The sequence below is a fragment of the Apodemus sylvaticus genome, chromosome 2 (assembly GCF_947179515.1).
Source record: "Apodemus sylvaticus chromosome 2, mApoSyl1.1, whole genome shotgun sequence".
NCBI classification, from domain to species: Eukaryota; Metazoa; Chordata; class Mammalia; order Rodentia; family Muridae; genus Apodemus; species Apodemus sylvaticus.
The window spans coordinates 118,269,534-118,292,907 of NC_067473.1; the positions used below are offsets into that span (position 1 = coordinate 118,269,534).

The 23,374-nt window shown below is 44.9% G+C and overlaps 1 protein-coding gene across 2 annotated transcripts; it reads left to right on the forward strand.

The window, feature by feature from the left end:
- The first annotated feature begins 175 nt into the window (after positions 1-175).
- Hmces (5-hydroxymethylcytosine binding, ES cell specific) lies at positions 176-20,313 on the forward strand. Of its 2 annotated transcripts, none has more exons than XM_052174271.1 (7): positions 176-245; positions 800-1,002; positions 3,334-3,477; positions 6,929-7,054; positions 10,545-10,723; positions 16,558-16,750; positions 19,735-20,313. In XM_052174271.1, the coding sequence occupies exons 2-7, from the start codon at positions 820-822 to the stop codon at positions 19,966-19,968; spliced, it is 1,059 nt and encodes a 352-aa protein (XP_052030231.1). In that variant the 5' UTR covers positions 176-245; positions 800-819; the 3' UTR covers positions 19,969-20,313. The 2 variants fall into 2 exon arrangements, with proteins under 2 accessions (XP_052030231.1, XP_052030230.1); XM_052174270.1 differs by having other exon boundaries at positions 182-285.
- Positions 20,314-23,374: the final 3,061 nt, after the last annotated feature.

Consider the following 23,374-nt stretch of genomic DNA (forward strand, 5'->3'; position numbering starts at 1 on the left):
TGACCTGGGAAGGAGGAACTAGGCCTCATGGTGTGCTCAGCTCCGGTGTCTGTATTTTGACTTGATTAAAGGTGGTGAACCAATGGAACTCGGTTACCCGCACCTGCTGAGCCTCAGCTCAGCTCACACCCCCACCTGTGGGGAGGAAACGTCACGTGGGGGCGGGGCGGGGTTGCCGAGGGGCGGGCCGGGTGTCCCTTAGGCGGACGCTAGCGGTGTGGAAGTGTGGAGTAGGCCCTCAGGCGGTGAGGAAACGCGGACTTGCGGGGGACAGGCCGGCCGAGGGTGCGCGGACGGGCAGGCGGGAGGAGGGCCGGGCTTAGAGGATGGGGGAGGGCAGGCGGGAGGAGGGCCGGGTTTAGAGGATGGGGGAGGGCAGGCGGGAGGAGGGCCGGGTTTAGAGGATGGGGGAGGGCAGGCGGGAGGAGGGCCGGGCTCAGAGGACGGGGGGGGGGGTGGGGGTGGGGGGGGGGGGGTCCGGCTCCGCTGAGAGGACGCGGGCGGGCGGGCGGGCGAGCGGAGGACGAGCCTGAGACTCGGCGCCAAGCAGGCCCCGCCCCGGACCGGAGCGTGTCCACGGCGGGCGGCAGCGCGGTCCCCGCGGTCCTCGAGGTCCTCGAGTGTTGCCGGCGTGGACGCAGAGAGCGCTGTCCTTGCTCCGCTGAGTCCGTGGAAGCCGACCTCGGAGGACGGCCTGCTTCTGGACGGTGGGCCCTGCAGTGGCCGCGCCTGGCTGGGGCTTCGCAGGGAGGCTGCCGTGACGTGGGAGTGAGCGCGTGCGGTCCGTGACTTTGTCTAGGTCTGAGGCCGCGCTGCAGGATGTGCGGGCGCACGTCGTGCCACTTGCCGAGAGACGTGCTCACGAGGGCCTGTGCCTACCGCGATCGGCGGGGCGCGCGCCGGCTCCCGCAGTGGAGAGACCCCGACAAGTACTGCCCCTCCTACAACAAGAGCCCGCAGTCCAGCAGCCCCGTGCTCCTCTCCAGGCTGCACTTCGAGAAGGTAAGGAGCTGCAGCTTGTGGCCCGGCGACGGAATGGCCATGCGACCGTGACTCCGGGACGGCTGCCCGGTCTCCGGAATGCCCTCCAAAGCGGCCTTTCCGCCCCATCACTCGGGCCTCCGCGAGGGATAAGTTAAACACATCAGGGTCAGTTAAACTGTTTTAATGCGTGTCCAAATCGTGAACCTCATATTTCAATACATTTCAAAATAATCTTGAGACAGAATCTTAACGGTGCATGTAGCTCTGGCTGCCCTGGAACTCACTCTATAGGCCAGGCTGGCCTCAAATTTGCAGCAACCCTGCCTCTGGCTTCAGAATCCTATATTACAGGTGTGTGCACTTTGACGAGTTTTAAAGATAACAGCTTTCAAATATTACTGATTTATCGGTGTCATCTGTCCTTACATTAAAAACAAGCAAAAAAAAAAAAAAAAACAACAACAACAACAGAAACCCAAGTGTGGTGGCACACACCTTTAATCGCAGCACTTAGGCCAGAGGAAGGCAGATCTCTGAGTTGGAGGCCTGTCAAGGCTGCATAGTAAAACTGTCTGAAAAAACAAAAAATTGATTGGGGAGCTTGGGTGAGAACACTTGCTGCATGGTAGGAGAGAACCAGCTCCTGCAAATTAACCTCTGATTCCACTCCCACTTTGCGGCATGCATGCAAGAGAGTGGAGACACACACACACACACACACACACATACACACACGCGCGCGCGCGAATAAATTTAAAGAAAAAACAGCCGGGCAGTGGTGGCACACACCTTTAATCTAGCACTTGGGAGGCAGAGGCAGGCAGATTTCTGAGTTCGAAGCCAGCCTGGTCTACAGAGTGAGTTCCAGGACAGCTGGAGCTACATAGAGAAACCCTGTCTGGAAAAACCAAAAAAAGAAAGAAAAAAACCAGTGTGACTGGGGCTGGTAATATTACTCACAGATATAGAACATATGTCATATACTCAGAGCCTTGGGTTCAGTCCTAGCACACATAAAATATTTTTGGGTTTTTTAACAATTTTTTATGTGTGCTAATGTTTTACCTACATATATGTGTGTATGTGCACCAGGTGTGTGCCTAGTGCCCTTGGAAGTCAGAGCATCAGATCCCCTGGACCTAAGTTACCACGGCTGCCATGTGAGTGCTTGGTATTGAACCCAGGTCCTCTGCAAGTGCAGCAGGTATCCTTAACTGTTGAACAGACCATGATCACTATTTCAGTGGCTGGATCTTGGGGAGCAGGAATGGAGGCAGAGTCTCCAGCAAACAGAGCTCCTCCTTTGGGTCATTCGAGTTTGCCTGTGTAATGTCTGACTGTTCATCTGTAATACGATTTGTTGAGATTGCTAGGGTTTCTTAATCTGGTAAATAGTTGATACTTTTTTTTTCAAACCTATAAATTCTAAAATAAAATTAGGAACATTTCAGCCGTTCAACTGCCAGCATATATGTATAGATAGCAATATTTGTATTTGAAACCACTGATTTGCAAAGTACTTCCTCTTTTTTTTCCTCTGTCTACCACAGTGCCACCAGCTGTTCTAGTCCAAAGTCAGACCCCATAGAGGAAGAGATGACTAATACTGAGCAATACTTTGAGTATCTTGGCTTCTCGCCACTTTGTATGCATTACCCTCGTGTTTGGGGGACGCTTTGTTCAGTGATGAAAGCACTCACAGGTGACCAGTAGAACTGTAAGAACAGGATTTCTCAACCAAGACATCACTGACGTTTAAAAATATGTTATATTTCTTTTTATGTGCATATGTGTTTTACCTGAATGAATGTCTGTGCACCACATGTTCACATGTACAGTGTCTGTGGAGGCCAGAAGAAGGCACCATTGAGGACTTCTGCCCCCACAACCTTACCTGCCCACAGCTTCTCAGGGAGGGCTAGGGCTTCATGAGCTCTCTCCTTCCCAGGGTAGAACACTGAATGTCGATGGGCCCATTCTTGAGTAGGTCTTATACAAGTATTCAGTGCTGCTCCTGAGTATTTTTGTGTCTTGCTCAACCTTTGTAGTTTTTAAGTTTATGTGTGAGCTCATATATCTGTTTGGGTATATGCCAGTGGGAAGAGCTGGGTGTAGTTGTAGCTAACAGATATAGGTTCTAAGAACCTAACTCAGGTCCTCTACAAAAGCAGCAAGTGTGCCTAACCACTGTGTCTCTATGTAGTCTAGACTTGCCTGGACTTTCTATATAGCTCAAACTCGGTTTAAAGTAGCAGGAATCCTCCTGCTTCAACCTTTTGAATGCTAGGATTATTACAAGTGTATACCACCAATCCAGGTGCTAAATCTTAATCTTTTTTTCTATGGCAGGATGCAGACTCATCAGATCGGATAATTATTCCCATGCGATGGGGGTTAGTCCCATCTTGGTTCAAAGAAAGTGATCCTTCCAAGCTGCAGTTCAACACTACCAACTGTCGTAGCGACACCATAATGGAGAAGCAGTCATTCAAGGTAGGTAGCCTGTTCAGGGACAAGGCACTTCTTTCTAACACTACATAGGATTTTGTATGCCTGAGAAATGTATTCCAAAGGATATTCTCAGTTTGCTACTTTTGTTTTCTCTAGATAGGGTTTCTCTGTGTAGCCCTGATGGTCCTGGAACTTACTCTGTAGACCAGGCTGGCCTCAAACTCAAGAGATCTGTCTGCCTCTGCCTCCCAAGTGCTGGGATTGCAGGTGTGTACCACCACCACCCAAGCAGGATACTCCCAGTTGTTAATGTTGGCTCCTGTTCTATTTACTGCTGTGTTTTCAACTAGCAATTCCCAAACTTATCGGTTCTGGTGGTTTGAATGAGAATAGCTCCCAGAGACTCATAATACTTGGTCCCCAGTTGGTGAAGCTGTGAGAAGGATTAGGAGGTGTGGCACCAGGGATTGGTCTTTCAAAAGCCCATGATACACCCAGTTTGTTCTCTTGCTCTCTCTAACTGGTGAGTGTGCCCCAAAACATAATAAGCTCTCAGCTACTATTCTACCCTGGCGTCTGCGTGCTGTCATGCTCTCCGTCTCCGCCATGATGGTCACAGACTCACTTTCTGAGACTGTAAGCCTCCAATAACACCCTTTCTTTAAATTGTTTGGGCCATGATGTCTTAACACAGCAATTGAATAGTAACTAAGACAGTTTTTAAAACAAAACAGTTGGTTCTATGTGGTAGCACACACCTTTAATCCCAACACTTGAGAGGTGGAGGCCAACTGAGTTCAAGGTCAACTTGGTCTACAGAGTGACTTCCAGACCAAGCAAAGGTATTCAGTGAGACCTTGATCTCAAAATGGGGGTGGAGATAGCAAAGTTTTCTAGGTAAAGTACCTGCTACCTACCAAGACCAATAACCCAACATCAGCCACCAGAACACACATAGTAGAAAGAGAACACCAACTCCTACTACAATTTGTCCTGTCCACAGTGGCACGATCAGATCCATCCCCACCAAAAGTAAGTAAAGTAACAAAATTTTAAAGACAGAAAAATTATCTCTCATATGCTGAGGCCTAACTGTACTGCTCAGTGAGGCAATCAGTTTTTACTGGGAATGTTTGCTCTTCTTGCCTGGACAAGGATAGATATCTATGGTAACTGTGCTGGTTAGTTATTTGTCAGGTTGACATAGCTGGTGTCAGCTGGAAAGAAGGAACTTAAATTGAGGAAAAACTCCCATCAGATTACCCTGTGGGTATGTCTGTAGGGCATTTTCTAGATCAGTGATTAGAAAGGACCCAACTTGCTCTTGGTGGGTACCACCCCTAGGCAGGTGGTCCTGGGTTATGTGGAAACAAAACAAAATTGAGCAAGCCATGTAGAGCAGGCCAGTAAACAGCATCCTTCTATGGCCTCTGTTTCCATCCTTGTCACTGCTATTGTTGAGGTCGGGTCTGTAACATGACTCTAGGCCTGCCAGCTCCCAAACAATGATATTGTTTATGAAAGCTGTAAGCCCTAGCATATTCTTGTTCCTAACCAGCTCTTATAACCTAATTAATCCATTTATTTTAATCTGTGTTCTGCCATATGGCTAGATACCTCTCAGTTCCATACTGAGTCTTGCTGGCAAATTTATCTCTTACTGACATATCTACCACCTCAGACTCTTCCAAAGTTCCTATCTCTCCCAGAAATCCCACCTATTCTCTCCTGCCTTCTATAGGCTGTTTAGCTGTTTATTAAATCAATCAGAAAGTGATGGAGAAGACATTTATAGAATACTAACAGGCAACCTTTACACAGTGCACAAGAAGTTCCCAGCAAGGGTCTCTGTGTAGTCTTGGTTGTTCTGGAACTCGCTCTTAAACCAGACTCTGAGAGTCTCAAACTCACAGAGATTCTCCTGCCTCTGCTTCCCAGGGGCTGGAATTAAAGTCTACCACACTGGTCTCATCTACTCCAAATCTTCAGAGTTCCTGCTCTGACTTCCCTTTATGATGAATTATAAACAGAGATAAAACTATTTCTCCCCAAGTTGCTTTTGGTTTTGGTATTTTTGTACAGCAACATAAAGCAAATTAAGACAAATGACTTCTTCCTGCCTGGCTGCTACCATGGCTGGTAAGGCTGGAACAACTAGAAGCCTTTCTATGTTCCTAGCATGAGTGTGTGTTAACCAAACCTCTTCTGCTTCTCAGGCAGGTTATGTTTTGATTGCCTCCTGAGTTTCCCTTTTCTCCTGGAGAAAACTGCTATATAACACTAGCTGCCACCAGTGGGAAAGTACTTATTTGCCTCTATGGATGTTATTTAATCTCTTCAACATGTTTGAGTGGTGACTATATATTAGATGGCTCAGTAGGTAAAGGCTCTTGCACCAAACATGAAGATCAGAGTTTGATCCCTGGGGCCCACATAGTAAAAGGAGAAAACTAACTCCCATAAATTTTCCTTTTACTACAAACATATCCTATCACACACAGAAATATTTTTTTTTTAAATGAATGTCTAAGCTGGGCAGCAGTGACAAACACCTTTAATCCCAGCACTTGGGAGGCAGAAAGAGGCGCATCTCTGAGTTCCAGACAACCTGATCTACAGAGTGAGTTCCAGGACACCCAGGTCTACACAGAGAAACCTTGTCTCGAAAATGTCTAAAACCGGGCTGGAGAGATGGCGCATCTGTTAAGAGTGTCGACTGCTCTTCTGAAGGTCCTGAGTTCAAATTCCAGCAACCACATGACGGCTCACAACCATCCGTAACAAGATCTAATGCCCTCTTCTGGAGTGCTGAAGACAGCTACAGTATACTTCCATATAATAAATAAATCTTAAAAAAAAAAAAAAAGAAAGAAAGAAAAAGAAAAAATGTCTAAAGCCAGGTATAGTGGTTCATTCCAGCATTGGGGAGGCAGGGGCAGGCAGTCTGTGAGTTCAAGGCCAACCTGGCCTACATAGTGAGTTTCAGCCAGAACTATATAATGAGACCCTGCCTTTGTTTATTTGTTTTGGTTTTTTTTTTGAGACAGGCTTTCTCTGTGTAGCCCTGGCTGTCCTGGAACTTGCTCTATAGACCAGGCTGGTCTTGAACTCAGAAATCTGCCTGCCTCTGTCTCCTGAGGGCTGGGATTAAAGGCGTGCACCACCACTGCCCAGCTAGAGACCCTGTCTTTTTAAAAGAAAAAAAAATTGTCTTAAGAAATTTGAAGTGCAGAAAAGTTAACTCCTCTTGGTATGTAACTCAATGGTAAAATACTTCTCTAAGATCAGTTCTCATCTGGCATTTTAAAAAAGATAAAGGTTAATCCTCCGGGGCCACATATGAGACTGAATGTTTTGGTGTGTGCATTTGATTTGATGTGGTTCTGAAGGTGGAACCTACAGCCTTGTACATGCTCGGCAAGCCCTCTGCCACCACAGCGCAGTGCTGACCACAAGCGTCACTGTGACCATATCCTTTTTTTTTCTCTCTCAGATTCCTCTGGGGAAAGGACGACGGTGTGTTGTTTTAGCAGATGGATTCTACGAGTGGCAGCGGTGTCAGGGAACAAACCAGAGGCAACCATACTTCATCTATTTTCCTCAAATCAAGACAGAGAAGGTATAAACAGTTGTGTAAACAGTATATTTGGAAAAAACAGAGAAACAAATCAAAGTCATATATAGCAAAGTTTCTGTGAACATTATAATACTCATTGATGTATAATCTAGGGTATTTTTTTAAGATTTATTTATTTTTTTAAAGATTTATTTATTTTATTTCTATGAGTATACTGTAGCTATCTTCAGACACTAGAAGAGGGCCATGTGGTTGCTGGGAATTGAACTTAGAATCTCTGGAAGAGGAATCAATGCTCTTAGCCACTGAGCCATCTCTCTAGCCCAAAGAAGTCATGTATCATCATGTCAGGGCAATTGTTTTGTTTAAACCACTAAGTTTTCACCTGTTGTTGGAACGATGCTGCTATGAACATGCACATACAGGGAGGGCTTTGTGTGGATGTATATTTAGTACAATTGCTAAATCACCTGGTAATTCTCTATATTTGATATTTCTCTCATTGAACTTTCATTATAAGATACATAAGATGTGATGGCTCACATCTTAGCATTAGAAACTCAAAAATTAAGCCGGGCGGTGGTGGCGCATGCCTGTAATCCCAGCACTCTGGGAGGCAGAGGCAGGTAGATTTCTGAGTTCCAGGACAGCCTGGTTTACAGAGTGAGTTCCAGGACAGCCAGGGCTACACAGAGAAACCCTGTTTCAAAAAAACCAAATACAAACAAACAAACAAACAAAAAAGAAACTCAAAAAGTATCTAGACATGCCAACATTATGCTATAAAATCTGTTTCACTGGGTAAACTCTGGGAGCTAAAAAGAGCTAACAAGCAAGGACAGGGAGAGAGTTACTGTGTTCTAAGATAATGTATGTTGTTTGTTTCCCATTTTGGAACAGGGTTTCTTTGTGTAGTTCTGATTGTCATGGAATTCGGTATGTAGACCAGGCTGGCCATGAGCTCACAGAGATTCAACTGCCTCTGCCTCTGGCCTCCTCCAATACCACCACCTCTGTCTCCTCTTCCTCATCCTAAGTGTCGGGATTAAAGGTGTGTGTGCCAGTGTGCCCAGCAAGATAGTGTTAGCAAGTCAAAATTGAAGATTGATTCATAGGGAGAGGAGTAGGTAGGCAAGAAAAACAGATTAGGGTGCTTAATTCCTGATTGGTCTGGTTTTATTTGATAAAATATTTAACTATTTATTCCCTAGATGTTAAGCCAGTTATTTCAAAAACTAAATTGAACTGAATGCTTTCACTTTCTTTCCTTCAGTTTTTTTCTCTGCCCCCAGCCTTACTATTTTTCTTTTTTTCTTTGGGTTTTTGAATTAAGCCTCTTCATTTTTGTAGTCACTCTTGATAAGCCTGGGTTTTCCTTTATGGTGTATAATACTTCATTCTTCAACGTGTTTACATCTGCTTGGGGTTCTTCAGTGGTAGCAAACTCTCAAGCTATAAAACGTAGAGCCATTGTCTGGCATCCAGTCAGTTCATTAGTCAGATGCTACTCCTCTTCTTTTCCACGGAAAATGAAGAAAGCTCTTCTATATCAAATAAGCCTTACAGCTAGAGATCTTCTGAGATACCATTTGACAGCTTTCCCTTTTACAGACATGTCAGCTCCTTCAAAGCTACTTCCTGCTCGCTCTCTCTCTCTCTCTCTCTTTCTCTCGCTCTCTCGCTCTCTCTCGCTCTCTCTCTCTGTCTCTCAAGTCAGCTCCTTCAAAGCTACTTCCTGCTCTCTCTCTCTTTCTCTCTCTCTCTCTCAAGTCATCTCCTTCAAAGCTACTTCCTGCTCTCTCTCTCTTTCTCTCTCTCTCTCAAGTCATCTCCTTCAAAGCTACTTCCTGCTCTCTCTCTCTCTCTCTCTCTCTCTCTCTCTTTCTCTCTCTTTCTCTCTTTCTCTCTTTTTGAGACAGGGTTTCTCTGTGTAGCCCTGGCTGTCCTAGAATTTGCAATGTAGACGAAGCTGGCCTCAAACTCAGAAATCCCTTGTCTCTGCCTCCCAAGTGCTGGGATTAAATGTGTGCTTCTCCACTGCCCAGCAACATACGTCCGTCTGTCTGTCTGTCTGCCCCCTCCTCTCTCTCTCTCTCTTTCTCTCTTTAGTTTTTTTTCTGAGACAGGGTTTTTCTGACTGTCCTGGAACTCACTCTGTAGACCAGGCTGGCCTCTAACCCAGAAATCTGCCTGCCTCTGCCTCCCAAGTGCTGGGATTAAAGGTGTGCGCCACCTCTGCCCTGCAACTTCCTGCTCTCTTAAGGGGCCACTAATGCCAAGTTTGTCCCCAGCACCCAGGTACACATGACCATCCCTGCTTATGCAGGTAGAGGCTGGACTTGGTTGTTGCATGTCTTCCTCCGTTGTCCTTCACCTTGGGTGTTTTTCTGTTTTGTTTTTGAGACAGAGTCTCTGTTGAACTGGGAGCTCACTGATTTGCGGTGCCTGGCTGTCCACCAAGCTCTCAGTGGTACTAGGCACCTGCGTGTCCAACTTTTTATGTTGGTACTGGGTATGAGAACTCAGGTCTTCATGATTGTGTGGAACGCACTTTACTGACCTGAGCCATCTCCACTGCTGCTTTTGAATTGATAGACTGTTTTGTTTTGTTTTGGGGGGTCGGGAGTCTGTTTTTTGAGACAGGATCTCTCTATTATGTAGCCCTGGCTATCCTGGAAGTCCTATATAGAAGACCTCAAACACACAGAGATCTGCCTACCTTGTCTCCTCACTGCTGGGATTAAAGACATATGCCACTAAACCCAGCTTGAAATCTGGTTTTATATTTCTGAAAAAATATTTGTTTATGTACTATAGATGTGTTAGGTTATTTGATATTGCCCCATAGTTCTTGAGTGGTCTTTTCTGAATTTTTTCTTTTCTGTGTGTTTCAGTTTGGGTGATGTTCTTTTCTTAAAGAGGCCTTAACGTTTTTAACTAAGCCATCTGGGAAATGTAATCATGCCCTCAGCTTCAGTCTGGTTCTAATGATTTCTCCTTGCAATAGAATCTTGGCTTTGTTTTTTGGTGTAGCAGGAAGGGAGAGAGAAGGAGAGTGTGTTTCTTATAATTTTGCTTGTTGATACACATATAGAGACCAAAAATTCTTCTATTATGCCTTTAAATATGAGATCAAGCCGCTCTCACAGGAATGGAACTGGGTTTGGACTTTATTACTATTTTCAGTTTTGTTTGTTTTTTTCCATTCAACAAGGGCTTTTTTTTTCTTCTCTAGTGTCTTGTGCTTTAGGTGAGTAGTGACATACCGGATAGAGGGTTTTCCTAGTGGCCAAGCTCTCTTTGAACCCTTCCTGATTTTAGAGAGTTGCAAGTCAGGTGAAGGCACTGAACTCTGAAAGTATTAAGAAGACAGCATCTGCTGCTTCAGAGGACATTTGCTGAGGAGCCTCTTGGTGTTGATGATAATGGGTCAGATAGAATCAAAATAGAACAAGCCAGATTGTTTCAAAGCAGCTGCCCTGCTGTCAGGTTGAAGCCTCGCTGGGCATGTCTGATCAGCTTGCTGTTCCAGCCAGGTGAGAACAATGCTTCAGACAGCCCTGATGACAAGGAAAAGGTCTGGGACAACTGGAGGCTGCTGACAATGGCAGGGATCTTTGACTGCTGGGAACCGCCAGGGGGAGAGCGCCTGTATTCGTACAGCATCATCACTGTGGATTCCTGCAGAAGTTTGAGTGACATCCACAACAGGCAAGTCACTGTTTTTTCCTGGGGAGAGTTTGCTCTGATTTCAGACAGTAGGAAATTAGGCAAATTATAACCAGTTTTTCCAAAACACGACGTACACTCCCCTAAAAGGTTACCAACATGCTTGCAAATTATATAGTAAAATCCTTATGAAATAATTTTTATTCCTGAAATTTTAAAAATATTTTTAGGGACTGGTAGTGTAGCTCATGTTTGAATATGTCTTTAGCATGACCATGTGTGTGCACATGTAAATTTTTTTAAAGCATATTTAATTTTTTTTTAATTTTTATGTGCATCAGTGTTTTGCTTTCATGTATGCATGTTTAAGTGTGTCATATCCCCCTGGAACTGGAGTTACAGGCAGTTGTGAGCTTCCATGTGAGTACTGGGAATTGAACCCAGGTCTTTTAGAAGAATAGCCAGTGTGCATAACTACTGAGCCATCTCTCGTGTCCCTGAGTATTTTCTTTTTTTTTTTTTTAATTTGTTTTTTTCGAGACAGGGTTTCTCTGTGTAGCCCTGGCTGTCCTGGAACTTACTCTGTAGACCAGGCTGGCCTCGAACTCAGAAATCCGCCTGCCTCTGCCTCCCAGAGTGCTGGGATTATAGGCGTGCACCACCACTGCCCCGCTGAGTATTTTCAAATTGTATAAAAATTAACGAATACAAAACTAAAGCAGAATACACCTTGAATGTGTGTCAACCAAGAAAGCTATGGGTGTTTGAGGTGGGATGTGTATATTTTTGTATACCCTGCAAGCCCAGATCCACTGTGGTCAGTTTTCTGTGTTTACCCTGTTTTTCTTAGCTTTGTTTTTTAATTTTAATATGTATATGAGTACATTTATATTAATCATATAGAAACCATTACAGTCAACAAATTTTTGTCAATAAGAAATTTGTGTGTTTCTATAGCATAAAACTGAGCTTCGAAGCTTGACACACTCTTAGAAAGCATTTTTTGTGTCTTGCTGAATATGGTAGTATTTTCCTTGCTAAGGGTTATCAAGACACTTAGAAGTTGGTAAGAAATCAGGTGAATATGGTGGATAAGGCAAAACTTATCAGCCTATTTCTTTAGGCCCAGGCTGAAAAAGCACTCGTTGTGGGCTGTTGTCAGTGAGAAAACATTGCCAGAAGAATTGGGCCTTTCTGTTTGCCAGTGCTGCCTTTTGGCCTTGTAGTTTTGGTGCATCTCCGCTTGCTGAGCACACTTCTCAGATGTAACTTTTTCTGGGATTCAGAAAGTAGTAGAGGTAGCAAACACCAGACAGTAACCAGGACCTTTTTAAATGTAGGTTTAGCTTTGGAAAGTGCTTTGGAGCTTCTCAGTCCAGCCAGTGAGCTGATCATAGCTGGCTGTCATATACAGCCTACTTTTTCTTCCATGTCACAATCCAGTTAGGAAATGGTTGGTTATTGCTGTGTTTATATAAGACGCAGTGACTATTCAAAGGGATTTTTCTCCAATTTTTTTAAAGGTTTGTTTGTTTATTATATGTATAATGTTCTGCCTGCACAGGCAGAAGAAAGTGCCAGATTTCATTATAGATGGTTATGAGCCACCATGTGGTTGCTGGGAATTGAACTCAGGACCTCTAGAGAGCAGTCAATACTCTTAACCTCTGAGCCATCTCTCCAGCCCCTTTTCCCCATTTTCCCATTTTTAGTTATCTGATGGGACCTTCACTTATCAAACTTTCATTTTTATAATGTTTCAAATGCCCAGTGATACTTGAGTGGTTTGTGTTGAGTTCTTGACAACTTCCTGTGCAGTTGTAAGAGGATCAGCTTTGGTGATTAATCATTGTTGACTCCTGATGGCTGACATTATGCTCAACTTCAAAGTCCTCATTTTCTTTGCAGAACCTCTTAACCCATCTCTTCCTTCCTGGGTCAAACACCTATTTAATATTGTCATTTTTTCAGCCCTGCTTTATTACTTTATTAAAATATATTTATTATTTATTGGACTAGAGCTATATCAGTGGTGGCAACATCAGTAAATAGAGTGTAGGGCCAGCTTCCAAACAAATATGTGATCACTCTTTCCTTCTAAATTAGCAAATGTGCACACTATGTGAGCTCTGTGATAGTCTAATACATTCCCTGCTCTAATTTGGCCTGAGTAGTTCAGGAAAATCACCTGGGCAGTGAAGCTAGCTGCTTCCATTGTGGGTCACTTTTACTGTTGTTACAAGGAACATCTCAGATGGACGTTCTTAACACTGACATCTGTGTTGTCTCCAGGAAGAACTTCATGCAAAGCCTCAGCTGCATTTCAGTAAACTTTATACTTCAGTTGTGACATTGACTGTTAAGAGCAGGTTAACTAACCAAGTAGGTCTGATAACATTGGTTTCTGCTTGGCCCACAACAGCAGTACCAGTGCCACCAATTTTATATAAATATTGAGGAGAGGCAAATGGAAAGGCTTGACATTTGGACATGTTGGTGATAGGATACAATCAAAGCCAGCAGCAATGTGGCCTCACTGTGCTGCCATCTTCATGAGCGATCCAAGGAATATGAGCACTTGGCTTCAGCATATTTTCACCATTCCAAACAGAAATTACCACAAATGCTACCATATCGGCCACATTGCCTTAAAAAGTGTTTCTGTATTTTATGGATATTGGTGTTTTGGGTTCATGCATGTCTATGTACTGTGTGCATGCCTGTATTGTCCAGAAGAGAATATTGGATTCCCTGGAACTGGAGTTAAGGATAATTGAATGCCACATTTTGGGTGCTAGGAATTGAACCCAAGTCCTCTGAAAGAGCATCCAGTGCTCTTCCTGTTGAGCATCTCTCCAGACTGTCAGAGCCAATTTCCTTAACATGAGTGATGACTTCCTTAACAGTTTCCTCACATCTCTCTTGGCTATAGTGTGGCTCAGTGGAATCCATTTTTTTGATACTAGAGTTAGCTGTTTTATACCTCATGTTTAAACCAAAGGGCATGCTCGTGGGTCTGCTATCTGCATTCTTAGATCTTGCATCTTCAAATTGTGCAACACCCACAGCAGCCATCAGGACAGCATGGTCAGCCCCAGATCTACCTGTAAAGATTCTGTGTCCTGGGGCATTGATAATAGACACATGATAATTGACTGATCTCGAAGTCACAGGGTAATAGAATAGTGGTGCTACTCTTGGTTTTCAGTTTGGCCAAACCCATGATCATAATTTGGTGGGACTCTTACCCACCTCAGCAACTGCCTGGTTGTGTCTTTCAATGATTATATTGTCTTTCTCACTGCATTTATAGATCAAATGGCCAGTAGGGGTGACCTTGCCTCAATACCTGTTCAGTAACAATGATAATAATCATTTCCTTGCTGATTTTGTCTTCAGTAGTGGCTGGCTGGCTTTCTTTCTTTCTTTCTTTTTTATTTATTTGTTTATTTATTTATTTTTTGAGACAGAGTTTCTCTGTGTAGCCTTGGCTGTCCTGGAACTCACTCTATATCCCAGGCTGGCCTTGAACTCAACAATTGGTCTGCCTCTGCCTCCCAAGTGCTGGGATCAAACAGTGCTGTTGGTAATAGCATAGTTTCAGATAGTGAAACAAAGGCTTGGTGGCAGGAACACTTAGGAGTTCACATTTTAATCTGAAAAGAGGAGGCAGAAAGTACATGTAAGTATTTTGCCTGCATGTGTGTCTGTGTGCTACATCCATGCCATTTGCCTACTGAAGTCAAAGGAAGTTGTCAAATCCTCTGGGACTGGAGTTACAGAACCAATATGTGGATATTGGGAATCAGACCTGGGTCCTCAGCAAGGTCAATAACCAATTAACTAACTTTCCAGTTCCCAACCTGTATTTCTTTTAATGGGGGTGGGATGGAGAGGTTGAAATAAAGTGTCTTTTATAGTCCTGGCTGTCTTATAGCTTACCATGTATACCAGACTGGCCTCAGGCTCACAGAGATCCACCTGCCTCTGCCTTCCAAGTGTGCATCACCAGGCCTCTTTCCACCCAATATTTCTTGCAGATAAGATTTTGCATAAACAAATGTAAATCTGCTGATAGGTCAGACACACTGGGAACTGGTTTGAAGTTTTAAAACAAGCACTAAGTTGAGCCTGACAGCTCAGCTATTACCCTACTGTTAGGAACGTAAAGCAGGGGATCTTGAGTTCAAGTCTACCTTAGGCAATTTAACAAAACCTTACCTTAAGAAGAAAAATGAACTAGGTGTTGTGGCACACACCTTTGATCCTAGCACTCTAGAGGCATGGGAAGGCAGATCTCTTGAGCTCAAAGACAGCTAGGTCTACAGAGCAAGTTCAAGGATGGCCAGGACTACACAGAGAACCCTGTCTCGAAAAATTTTAAAAAAAGAAAGAAAAATGAAAAGAGAATCTGGGGTGTCGCTCAGTAGGAGAATACTTGTTTAGCATGCATAAAGCTCTAGGTTTAATACCTAGTACTACAAAAATAAAATGAGCTAGTTGTGGTGACACGTACCAGTAAGATATGCTGAAGAGGCAACGGCAGGAGGCACACATACACCCACAAATAAATACACCAGTGGGAGCTGGAGAAATGGCTCCGTAGGTAAGAGATCTGATTGCTCCTCCAGAGGACTTAGGTTCAGTCTCCAGCACCTACATGGTGGCTCACAACTCTGTATGTAACTAGTCCCTGGGGATCCAGCACTGGGTGAGCCTCTTATGGTACACAGGATGTGTAAAGATGTAGGAAAACACCCCCACACATGGAATTCTAAAAATGTATGTGTATATATAATGGAAAGAGTCACTGGCAGAGAAATGGCTGCCTTTGTGTAAATGTCACAGTTACTGATTGCTCTGAGCACTCAAAGACGCAGTGCTGCAGCACTCCTGGGATCACCTGCTTTAGCCTTGTCCTAAGCTCTGTGTGTGTGGACTTTCATGTGGGAGATTAGTTCTACTTTTTGCCAAATCTTAAACTAAATTGGTGTATTTCATCTTGTCATAAAATTTAAAATTTAATCTATTGACTTAAAATTAGACTATAATTGTATACTGTTTAAGAAAGGCTTAATGTCTGTTATTTCCAACTAAGATATAATTCAGCACAAGAGGTATGGGTGCATCCAGATTTCAGAGAGTTTTAAAGGTCTTTTGTTTTCTCTCGATCACTTCTGTTACCAAACTTGGCTAGGAGCTCAGTGTGTAAGTCCAGGCTGGCCTAAAACTCATGGTAATCCTCCTACCTCATTCTCCTGAGTGCAGCGATTACATATATGTGATATCTTGACCTTTTCCTTCAAGAGAAATGTCTCAGCTGGTGTGATAACATGGAACTTATAATCCCAACACTCGAGTGAAAAGAGAGGCAAGAGAATCCAGAGTTTGAGGCCAGATTAAGCTACAGCAAGAATTTGTCTAAAATCAAAACAAAAGATGTCTGTCTTGCTTTGTCACCTCAGCTAGCTTGAACTCCTGGGATCAAATAATCCACCCACGTCAGCAGCCTGTGTAGCTGTGACTACAGACTCATGTCAGTGCCTGGCCAGCCCTTTCTTACTGGAGGTCTTTCACAGTTGATGTCTGGAGGTAGTTGTTCACACTTTTTCAGGGTCTGATTTCTTTTTTTAATTCTAGTCCAGTGCACCCAGGAAAATTCACTAGCTTTCTAGGGGGTACACTGGTATACACTAGATTCAGTCTTAGTGCCTGTGCCATGAAATTTCACGTTAATGAATTTTGACTCCAGTGCACTATCAAGTTGTATCAGGAGCTTGTAACCACATCCACATGTGAAAGTGAGGACCAAGAGTCCCCGTGATACCTGAATTATCAACTGACTCCGTTTCTTTCCTTCCTCGACTCCTGGCCAGGATGCCGGCCATATTAGATGGAGAAGAAGCAGTCTCCAAATGGCTGGACTTTGGTGAGGTTGCCACTCAGGAAGCCCTGAAGCTAATCCACCCCATAGATAATATCACCTTCCATCCAGTGTCTTCCGTGGTGAACAATTGCCGAAACAACACTCCTGAATGTCTGGCTCCTGCCGACCTACTGGTTAAGAAGGTAGGGACTGTGGCTTGTCTGTTCTGAGACCACTGTTGTTTAGATTATGCCCTTGCATCATCAGAATCTTAATGTTTATTTCATGTCATTTGAATTTTAGACAGGGTCTCACTATGTCTCCCTGGCTGGTCTGGAATTTTGCTGTGTAAACCAGGCTGGCCTCAGACTCACAGAGATCCATCTGCCACAGCCTCCTTATTACTGGCATTAAAGGCATACACCATCATGCCTGCCTTTTTTTTATTTTCCAAAGATTTTTTTTAAAGATTTATTTTATTTTATTTTATTTATGTGTTTGTGTGTGCGTTTATGCACATGAGTGCAATGTCTGCAAAGTCCAGAAAAGGTCATCTGACCTCCTGGAGCTGGAGTTGCAGGCAGTTGTGAGCTGTCCAATATGAGTGCCTGGAAATAAACCTGGGTGGGTCTTCTGCAAGAACAGCAAAGTGCTCATAACTGCCGAGCCAACTCTCTTAACTCCCAGTCAGATTTTTGTTTTGAGACCTAGGTCTCATTGTGGAGCCTTGGCTGGACTAGAACATGCAGTTGGCTTAGCTCTGCCTGCCTCTGACACTTAAGTGCTGAGGTTAAAGACCTGCACACCATGTGTGGCCAGAATTTTCATTCATTTTAAACTATCAAGAGCTCTCATACTCTTTGGAAGGTAAGCATGACATTGATGTTCAGCTACTACTCTAACTTATTAACCCCCAACAGAAAGCTTATTCATTCTCTCTCTCTCTCTCTCTCTCTCTCTCTCTCTCTCTCTCTCTCTCTCTGTGTCTCTGTCTCTGTCTCTGTCTCTCTTTCTCTCTCCTTCCTTCCTTCCTTCCTTCCTTCCTTCCTTCCTTCCTCTCTCTCTCTCTCTCTCTCTCTCTCTCTCCCTCCCTCCCTCCCTCCCTCTTTTTTTTTTCAAGATAAGGTTTATCTGTGAAGCCCCGGCTATCCTGGAACTTACTCTGTAGACCAGGCTGGCCTCGAACTCAGAGATCCGCCTGCCTCTGCCTTCCAAGTGCTGGGCTTAAAGGTATGCGCCACAACTGCCCAACCAGAAAACTCTTTCAAAGTAATTGCTGGGGCTACAGTGCCACTCGGTGATGATGTGCTTTCTTGTCTACCATGTTAAGAGGCCCTGGGATAAAAGAATTAAAAAAAAAAGTTTCAGACAATTAAATGCTGGACCCTGTTCAAATATGTAGAATAAATATTCAAATGAAATTTGGCTTTCTGTGTCCTTAAGAAATTCCTTGATGAGTCTAGGATCCAATATATAGAGTAAATGTGAGAAAGTTTTAAATCTGTTTCCAGCTACAATTCTTTTTCTTTCTTTTGTGTATTTATATCTCTGTGTGTGCAAGTGCATGTGTATATACACACTCATGTGCATTGTAGAGATCAGAGGACAACTTCAGATACCATCTTCTGAAACACTTCAGAGTCCACTAGCCTGGAGCTCACCAATTAGGCTAGACTGTGAATCCTCAGCTCTGGGATTCCCAGTGTGTGCACCATTCCTAGCATATTCATGCAGATGCTAGGGATTGAACTCTGGTCCTCACACTTGCAGAGAAAGTCCTTTCCTGACTGAGCTGTCTTTCACCACCCAAACGTGATTTTTTGATGCACTATTTTCACAACCACAAGTTGGAGGATCTCCAGTCCTCATTCTCTCCCAGCGCCTGAGAATATCCTTGCAAGTGCTCAGTAACTTCTCAGCATTCGGTAAGGATCCAGGTGATTTGTTTTGCAGGACCATGAGTGGGCAAATGCCTGCAGTGGGAAGGGAATTTCCACATCAGAAAGCTGGCCCTGCTGACATACAGAAAAGCTCTCAGCTCTCTCCGGTAATGAGGGACCGAGGGCAACATGTTCCATGGTCCAGGACTCTGAGAATGCTGGAGCAGTGTCAGAAGTATGGGGACCAGCCGGCCTCCCACGTTTATTTCCCCTGAAGGCTCTTGTTTACTTACTGTGGCCACCCTCTCTGCTTTTCATTTGCCTAATTTCTCTGAAATATTTTGCAATCCTGACACTGAAATTTTTTCCTCTAAAAATTTAATTATGGGACCAGAGAGCTCATCGGGTAAAGGCACTTGTCAAGCCTGACAACCCGAGTTCTGCCTCCAGAACCCATATTTGATTCTCTCAGTCCACTCCTGCAAGTTATCCTGTGGTCTCCATATGCAAACTGTGTACATACATAATAAATGTAAATGTAAGGAGTTTTAAATATAATTACATAATTCACCTTGGACTGGACAGCTTACCCTTTTTGTTTTGTTGGGTTTTTGTTTTGATTTTTTTCAAGACAGGGTTTCTCTGTGTAGCCCTGGCTGTCCTGGAACTCACTCTGTAGACCAGGCTGATCTCAAACTCAGAAATCCACCTGCCTCTGCCTCCCAAGTGCTGGGATTAAAAGCGTGCGCCTCCACTGCTTGTTTTGTTTTTAAGACAGGGTTTCTCTGTTGTATCTCTGGCTGTACTAGAACTGGATCTGTAGAGTAGGCTAGCCTTGGACTCAGAGATCCACCTGCCTCTGACTCCTGAGTGCTGGGATTAAAGGAGTGTGCCACCATGGCTCAGCTACGGTAATCTTTTTCTATCATGGCCTATACGCTTCGATGATCTCACAGAGAACTTTTCATTTCAGCACTAGGTGTGGCACATAGGCAGCAGAGGACGTAGTGACAGTCGAGACATACCAGCAGGGAACCACTGAGCTTGACTGTGGAGGCAGCCTCCCGTCCCCTGCCATTGAGTCACTGAATTTCCCAGAAGGCACTTCATTCTCTGCATTTTTGGAAGACTCTCCAGCTCCACACTGACTCTTGTCCTCTGATTTCAAGTGCTTCTCCTGTCCTGGGCACCCTTAGTAACACTGTTCTAGCATAGACTGGGCTTGGGGTGGTACATGCTTCTTCCTTCACATTGGTATTTCCTCTGAAGATCAAACCTGGATGCTATGAGAATTTTCTCTCTCCTAGGAGCCCAAAGCAAGTGGCAGCAGTCAAAGGATGATGCAGTGGCTTGCTAAGTCACCCAAAAAGGAACTCCCAGACTCACCCAAAAAGGATGCATCAGGCCTACCCCAGTGGTCCAGCCAGTTTCTCCAGAAGAGCCCATTGCCTACTAAAAGAGGTGCCACCAGCAGCTTCCTGGATCGATGGCTGAAGCAGGAGAAGGAGGATGAGCCAGTGGCCAAGAGGCCTAACAGCTAGTGACAGACCCCTCCATACCAGGCCTCAGCCTGATAACAGTATTACTGTTGTCCCCAGTTGGCTGGTATTGTAGCCATTTGCTTGGGAAGGTGGTGGCCCGATGTCAGCTGACCTTACCTGGCCTAGAAGAACATGGCTACTGTGGGACAGACAGCATAAGAGGGCTGGGTACCAAAGCCAGCCCTTTGGACCCTGCTGCTGGTCCTGGCTCAGCTGGGAATTTGCCTCCCAGCTGGGAGCTTCCTGTTCTTGGTGTTCCATGAAGGGGCTTCTCAATCTCTAGGCTCTCTTTTAGAGTTAAATTTTTAAAATGTATTTTGTTCTAAATAAATTGCGTTTGATAAACCTTGTCTGGCAAGAGTTCTGGCTCTTACCCAGTTTTTCCTGGTATTTGTTTTAAAGTATGAGTTTAACCACAAAGAGTGGGCCACTGGAGCCTTCAAAGAGTCAGTCTAGTGGCGGAAGCCACTCTCTTCAGTACAGCCTTTCACTTAAATACTTCAAAGTCCTGGGTTTAGTTTAAAGCCAACCTAAGTGAAGTGGCTGCGTACTCGAGTGATTTGGGGAAGATCTGGAGAAGAGTTGGGTACAGAGGCCTTCAAGACCCTAGCACGGAGAGCGAAGGATTTAGGTGGGAAGACTTCTAAAGCTGCGCGGGCTTGGAGGCAGCAGGTGGCTCTGCGACTAAAAGTGCTGGAGCAGTGGCTCCACTACCGCAGCCGAGGCAGAGCCCTTTGCTCTGTGGAGCCCCTTGTCTTTCCCGGGCACCAAATTGCTTCATAATGAGTTGTTTGGAATGCTATTTCCTTTCATAAGTAGAATCCCTGAGAACGAGAACTTTTTTCCATGTTTTCTCCTGTTAGCAAAAAGTCAAAAGTATCAGACCAGGTACGGGTCGTTTAATCGCGCTAGTCCAATTGTAGTAGAACTGCTGCGTAAGCAAGCGCAGGTGCAGGGAAGCGTTGCGTGCGATCGATCGGGTGTGGCTCCGCTCCAGCACACACACGGGCAGTGCAGGTGCCCCGACGGCTGCCTGCCGGAAGGGCGGGCAGTCTGCGAGGCCCTCGGCAAGCCCTTAGTGCAGAAACCCCAGGGCAGCTGGCAGGCAAGGCTCACAAAGGACCGCTCAGGTACAGAGAGGGAATTCTACAGAGGTCACTGTCTGCTCTAGCCTAGGCAGCTGCAGCGGGGTGGGATCCTGCGACTCTGGCGCTGGCCTCGGATTTATGCAAATTAGGGGTCGGGGTTTCCACCAATCCCACACGGATCCCGTGTTGTGTGAGTGCGTCAGCAGCGTCCACCCAGTGTGTGTGTGTGTGGGGGGGCTGTCCTTGGGGGCGGAGCCAGGTGCGTGCAGGCCCACCACCCTGGCCTTCCCAGGCTCCCCGCTCTCAGGCTTTGCACTTGAGCCAGGGTGGAAGTGGATGGGATGACCAGAGTAGTCAGGGTCCTGGCTTCTGCTGTGGCCTCTGCTTTAGGGAGTGATCTCGTATAAGTACACTGTAGCTGCCTTCAGACACACCAGAAAAGGGTCTCAGATTCTATTACAGATGCTTGTGAGTCACTATATGGTTATGGGATTTGAACTCAGGACCTCTGGAAGAGCAATTACTGCTCCTAACCGCTGATCCATCTCTCCAGCTCCTTTGTTTTGTTTTAAATTCAGATAACTTACTGGAACAGTCACCGAACTGCATATTGATCTTTACATTGTGTAATGAATTTACTTTGTTTTTATTACTACCTCCCCTTCTATTTATGGTAAAATTCCTTAGTAGGGCTTTTATAAACATGAATGCAAAGCATGAGTAACTTTTCTTTTTTTTTTTTTTACATATTTTTTTATTCGATATATTTTTTATTTACATTTCAAATGATTTCCCCTTTTCTGGTCCCCCACTCCCCAAAAGTCACATAAGCCCCCTTCCCTCCCCCTGTTTTCCCACTCCCCCCTTCCCACTTCCCTGTTCTGGTATTCCCCTATACTGCTACACTGAGTCTTTCCAGAACCAGGGGCCACTCCTCCGTTCTTCTTGTACCTCATTTGATGTGTGGATTATGTTTTGGGTATTCCAGTTTTCCAGGCTAACCCAGTCTCAAAAGATCAATCATGGTATGCACTCACTAATAAGTGGATATTAGCCTGAGTAACTTTTCATTCAAGGAGCACATTCATATAAATAACATACTATCCTGCCGTGGAGGTACCCACCTGTTACCCCAGCACAAGGGAAGATGGAGGCTGGGGGGATCGGGAGTTCAAAACCAGCCTACATAAGACCCTAAATTTTTATATCTGAGAATACAGTTTCATTACTTGTACATTTTGTAAATGCGTTTACATCAGGCCTTAATTTTTTTTTGAGGCTTCAGTTTTACAGGATGTTGCTAATTGCTTGTTAATTTTTTAATGTTTTTCCTGCCTTCTTGCCAATGTTTGATCCTGTCTATAGAACTCTGGAGCAGTGTGTATGTGTGTGTGTGTGTGTGTGTGTAAAATCATGTGCTCAGCACACATGTGGAGGGAGATCAGAGGAAAACTGGAGTCAGTTGGTTCTGTCTTTGTGGGTTTCAAGGGTGGTGTCCAGCTTCTAAGACTTCTGCAGCACACCCTACCCACTGAGACATCTCAACAGCTGGGAACATCTGTTTTCAAAAAAGCCCTTAGTGATCCAGGTACAGGTATGTAAATCATAGAGCATTAGCCAAGAGAGTCTGCCTATAGAGTGTTTTTTCCACTACTTCCTTCCTGTGACTTTTTCTGTTTTAGACCAAAAATCACAGATGAAAGCCATTTACTAGTTACCTAGCTCTTTAAAAGATCAGAAGAGAAGAAACACCCAAGTGTTTAGTCAGCAATTGCTCCATTTCTTTAGTTCTCAGATTATTCCATTTACAAAGAGAGGATCCAGGCCTGTTTGATCTGGCCTGCAAGCTCTAGAGCAGACTCCGACACAGGGAGCCAGCTACCATTTGCCCTTCCTTCTGTAGTAACCACCAAACCCACTGCTGAGATCCAGTGGGAGAGGGGAGCAAGGGGTTTGTCCTTCATGTTTAACTAGACCTCCGACTTAGCAGGGCAGACTGGCCTGCCAGTCTGAGTGTGGTATGTGGGATCCTGGCTGGCGTTCTCCAGAGTAGGTGGACATCAGGAGGATCTGGCTGTCCAGGTCCCCTGCTGACCTCCCAGACTGTGCCCAACACTCAAGCAACAAGCAGGGGATGACAGTTCATCCTTAGGGGATTCCTTCCTTCACTGTAGCCCTGGGGTGAGCGAACTGCACAGAGTGTCTGGGTCGTGAGAGATGCTCGCATCTGTCCTCTCTACAGTCCATCTTCAGTGCCTCAGGCAAAACTGCTTGGCATTAAGGCAAAAGTAGACTAAAGCAAGACGCCTGGCCCCTGG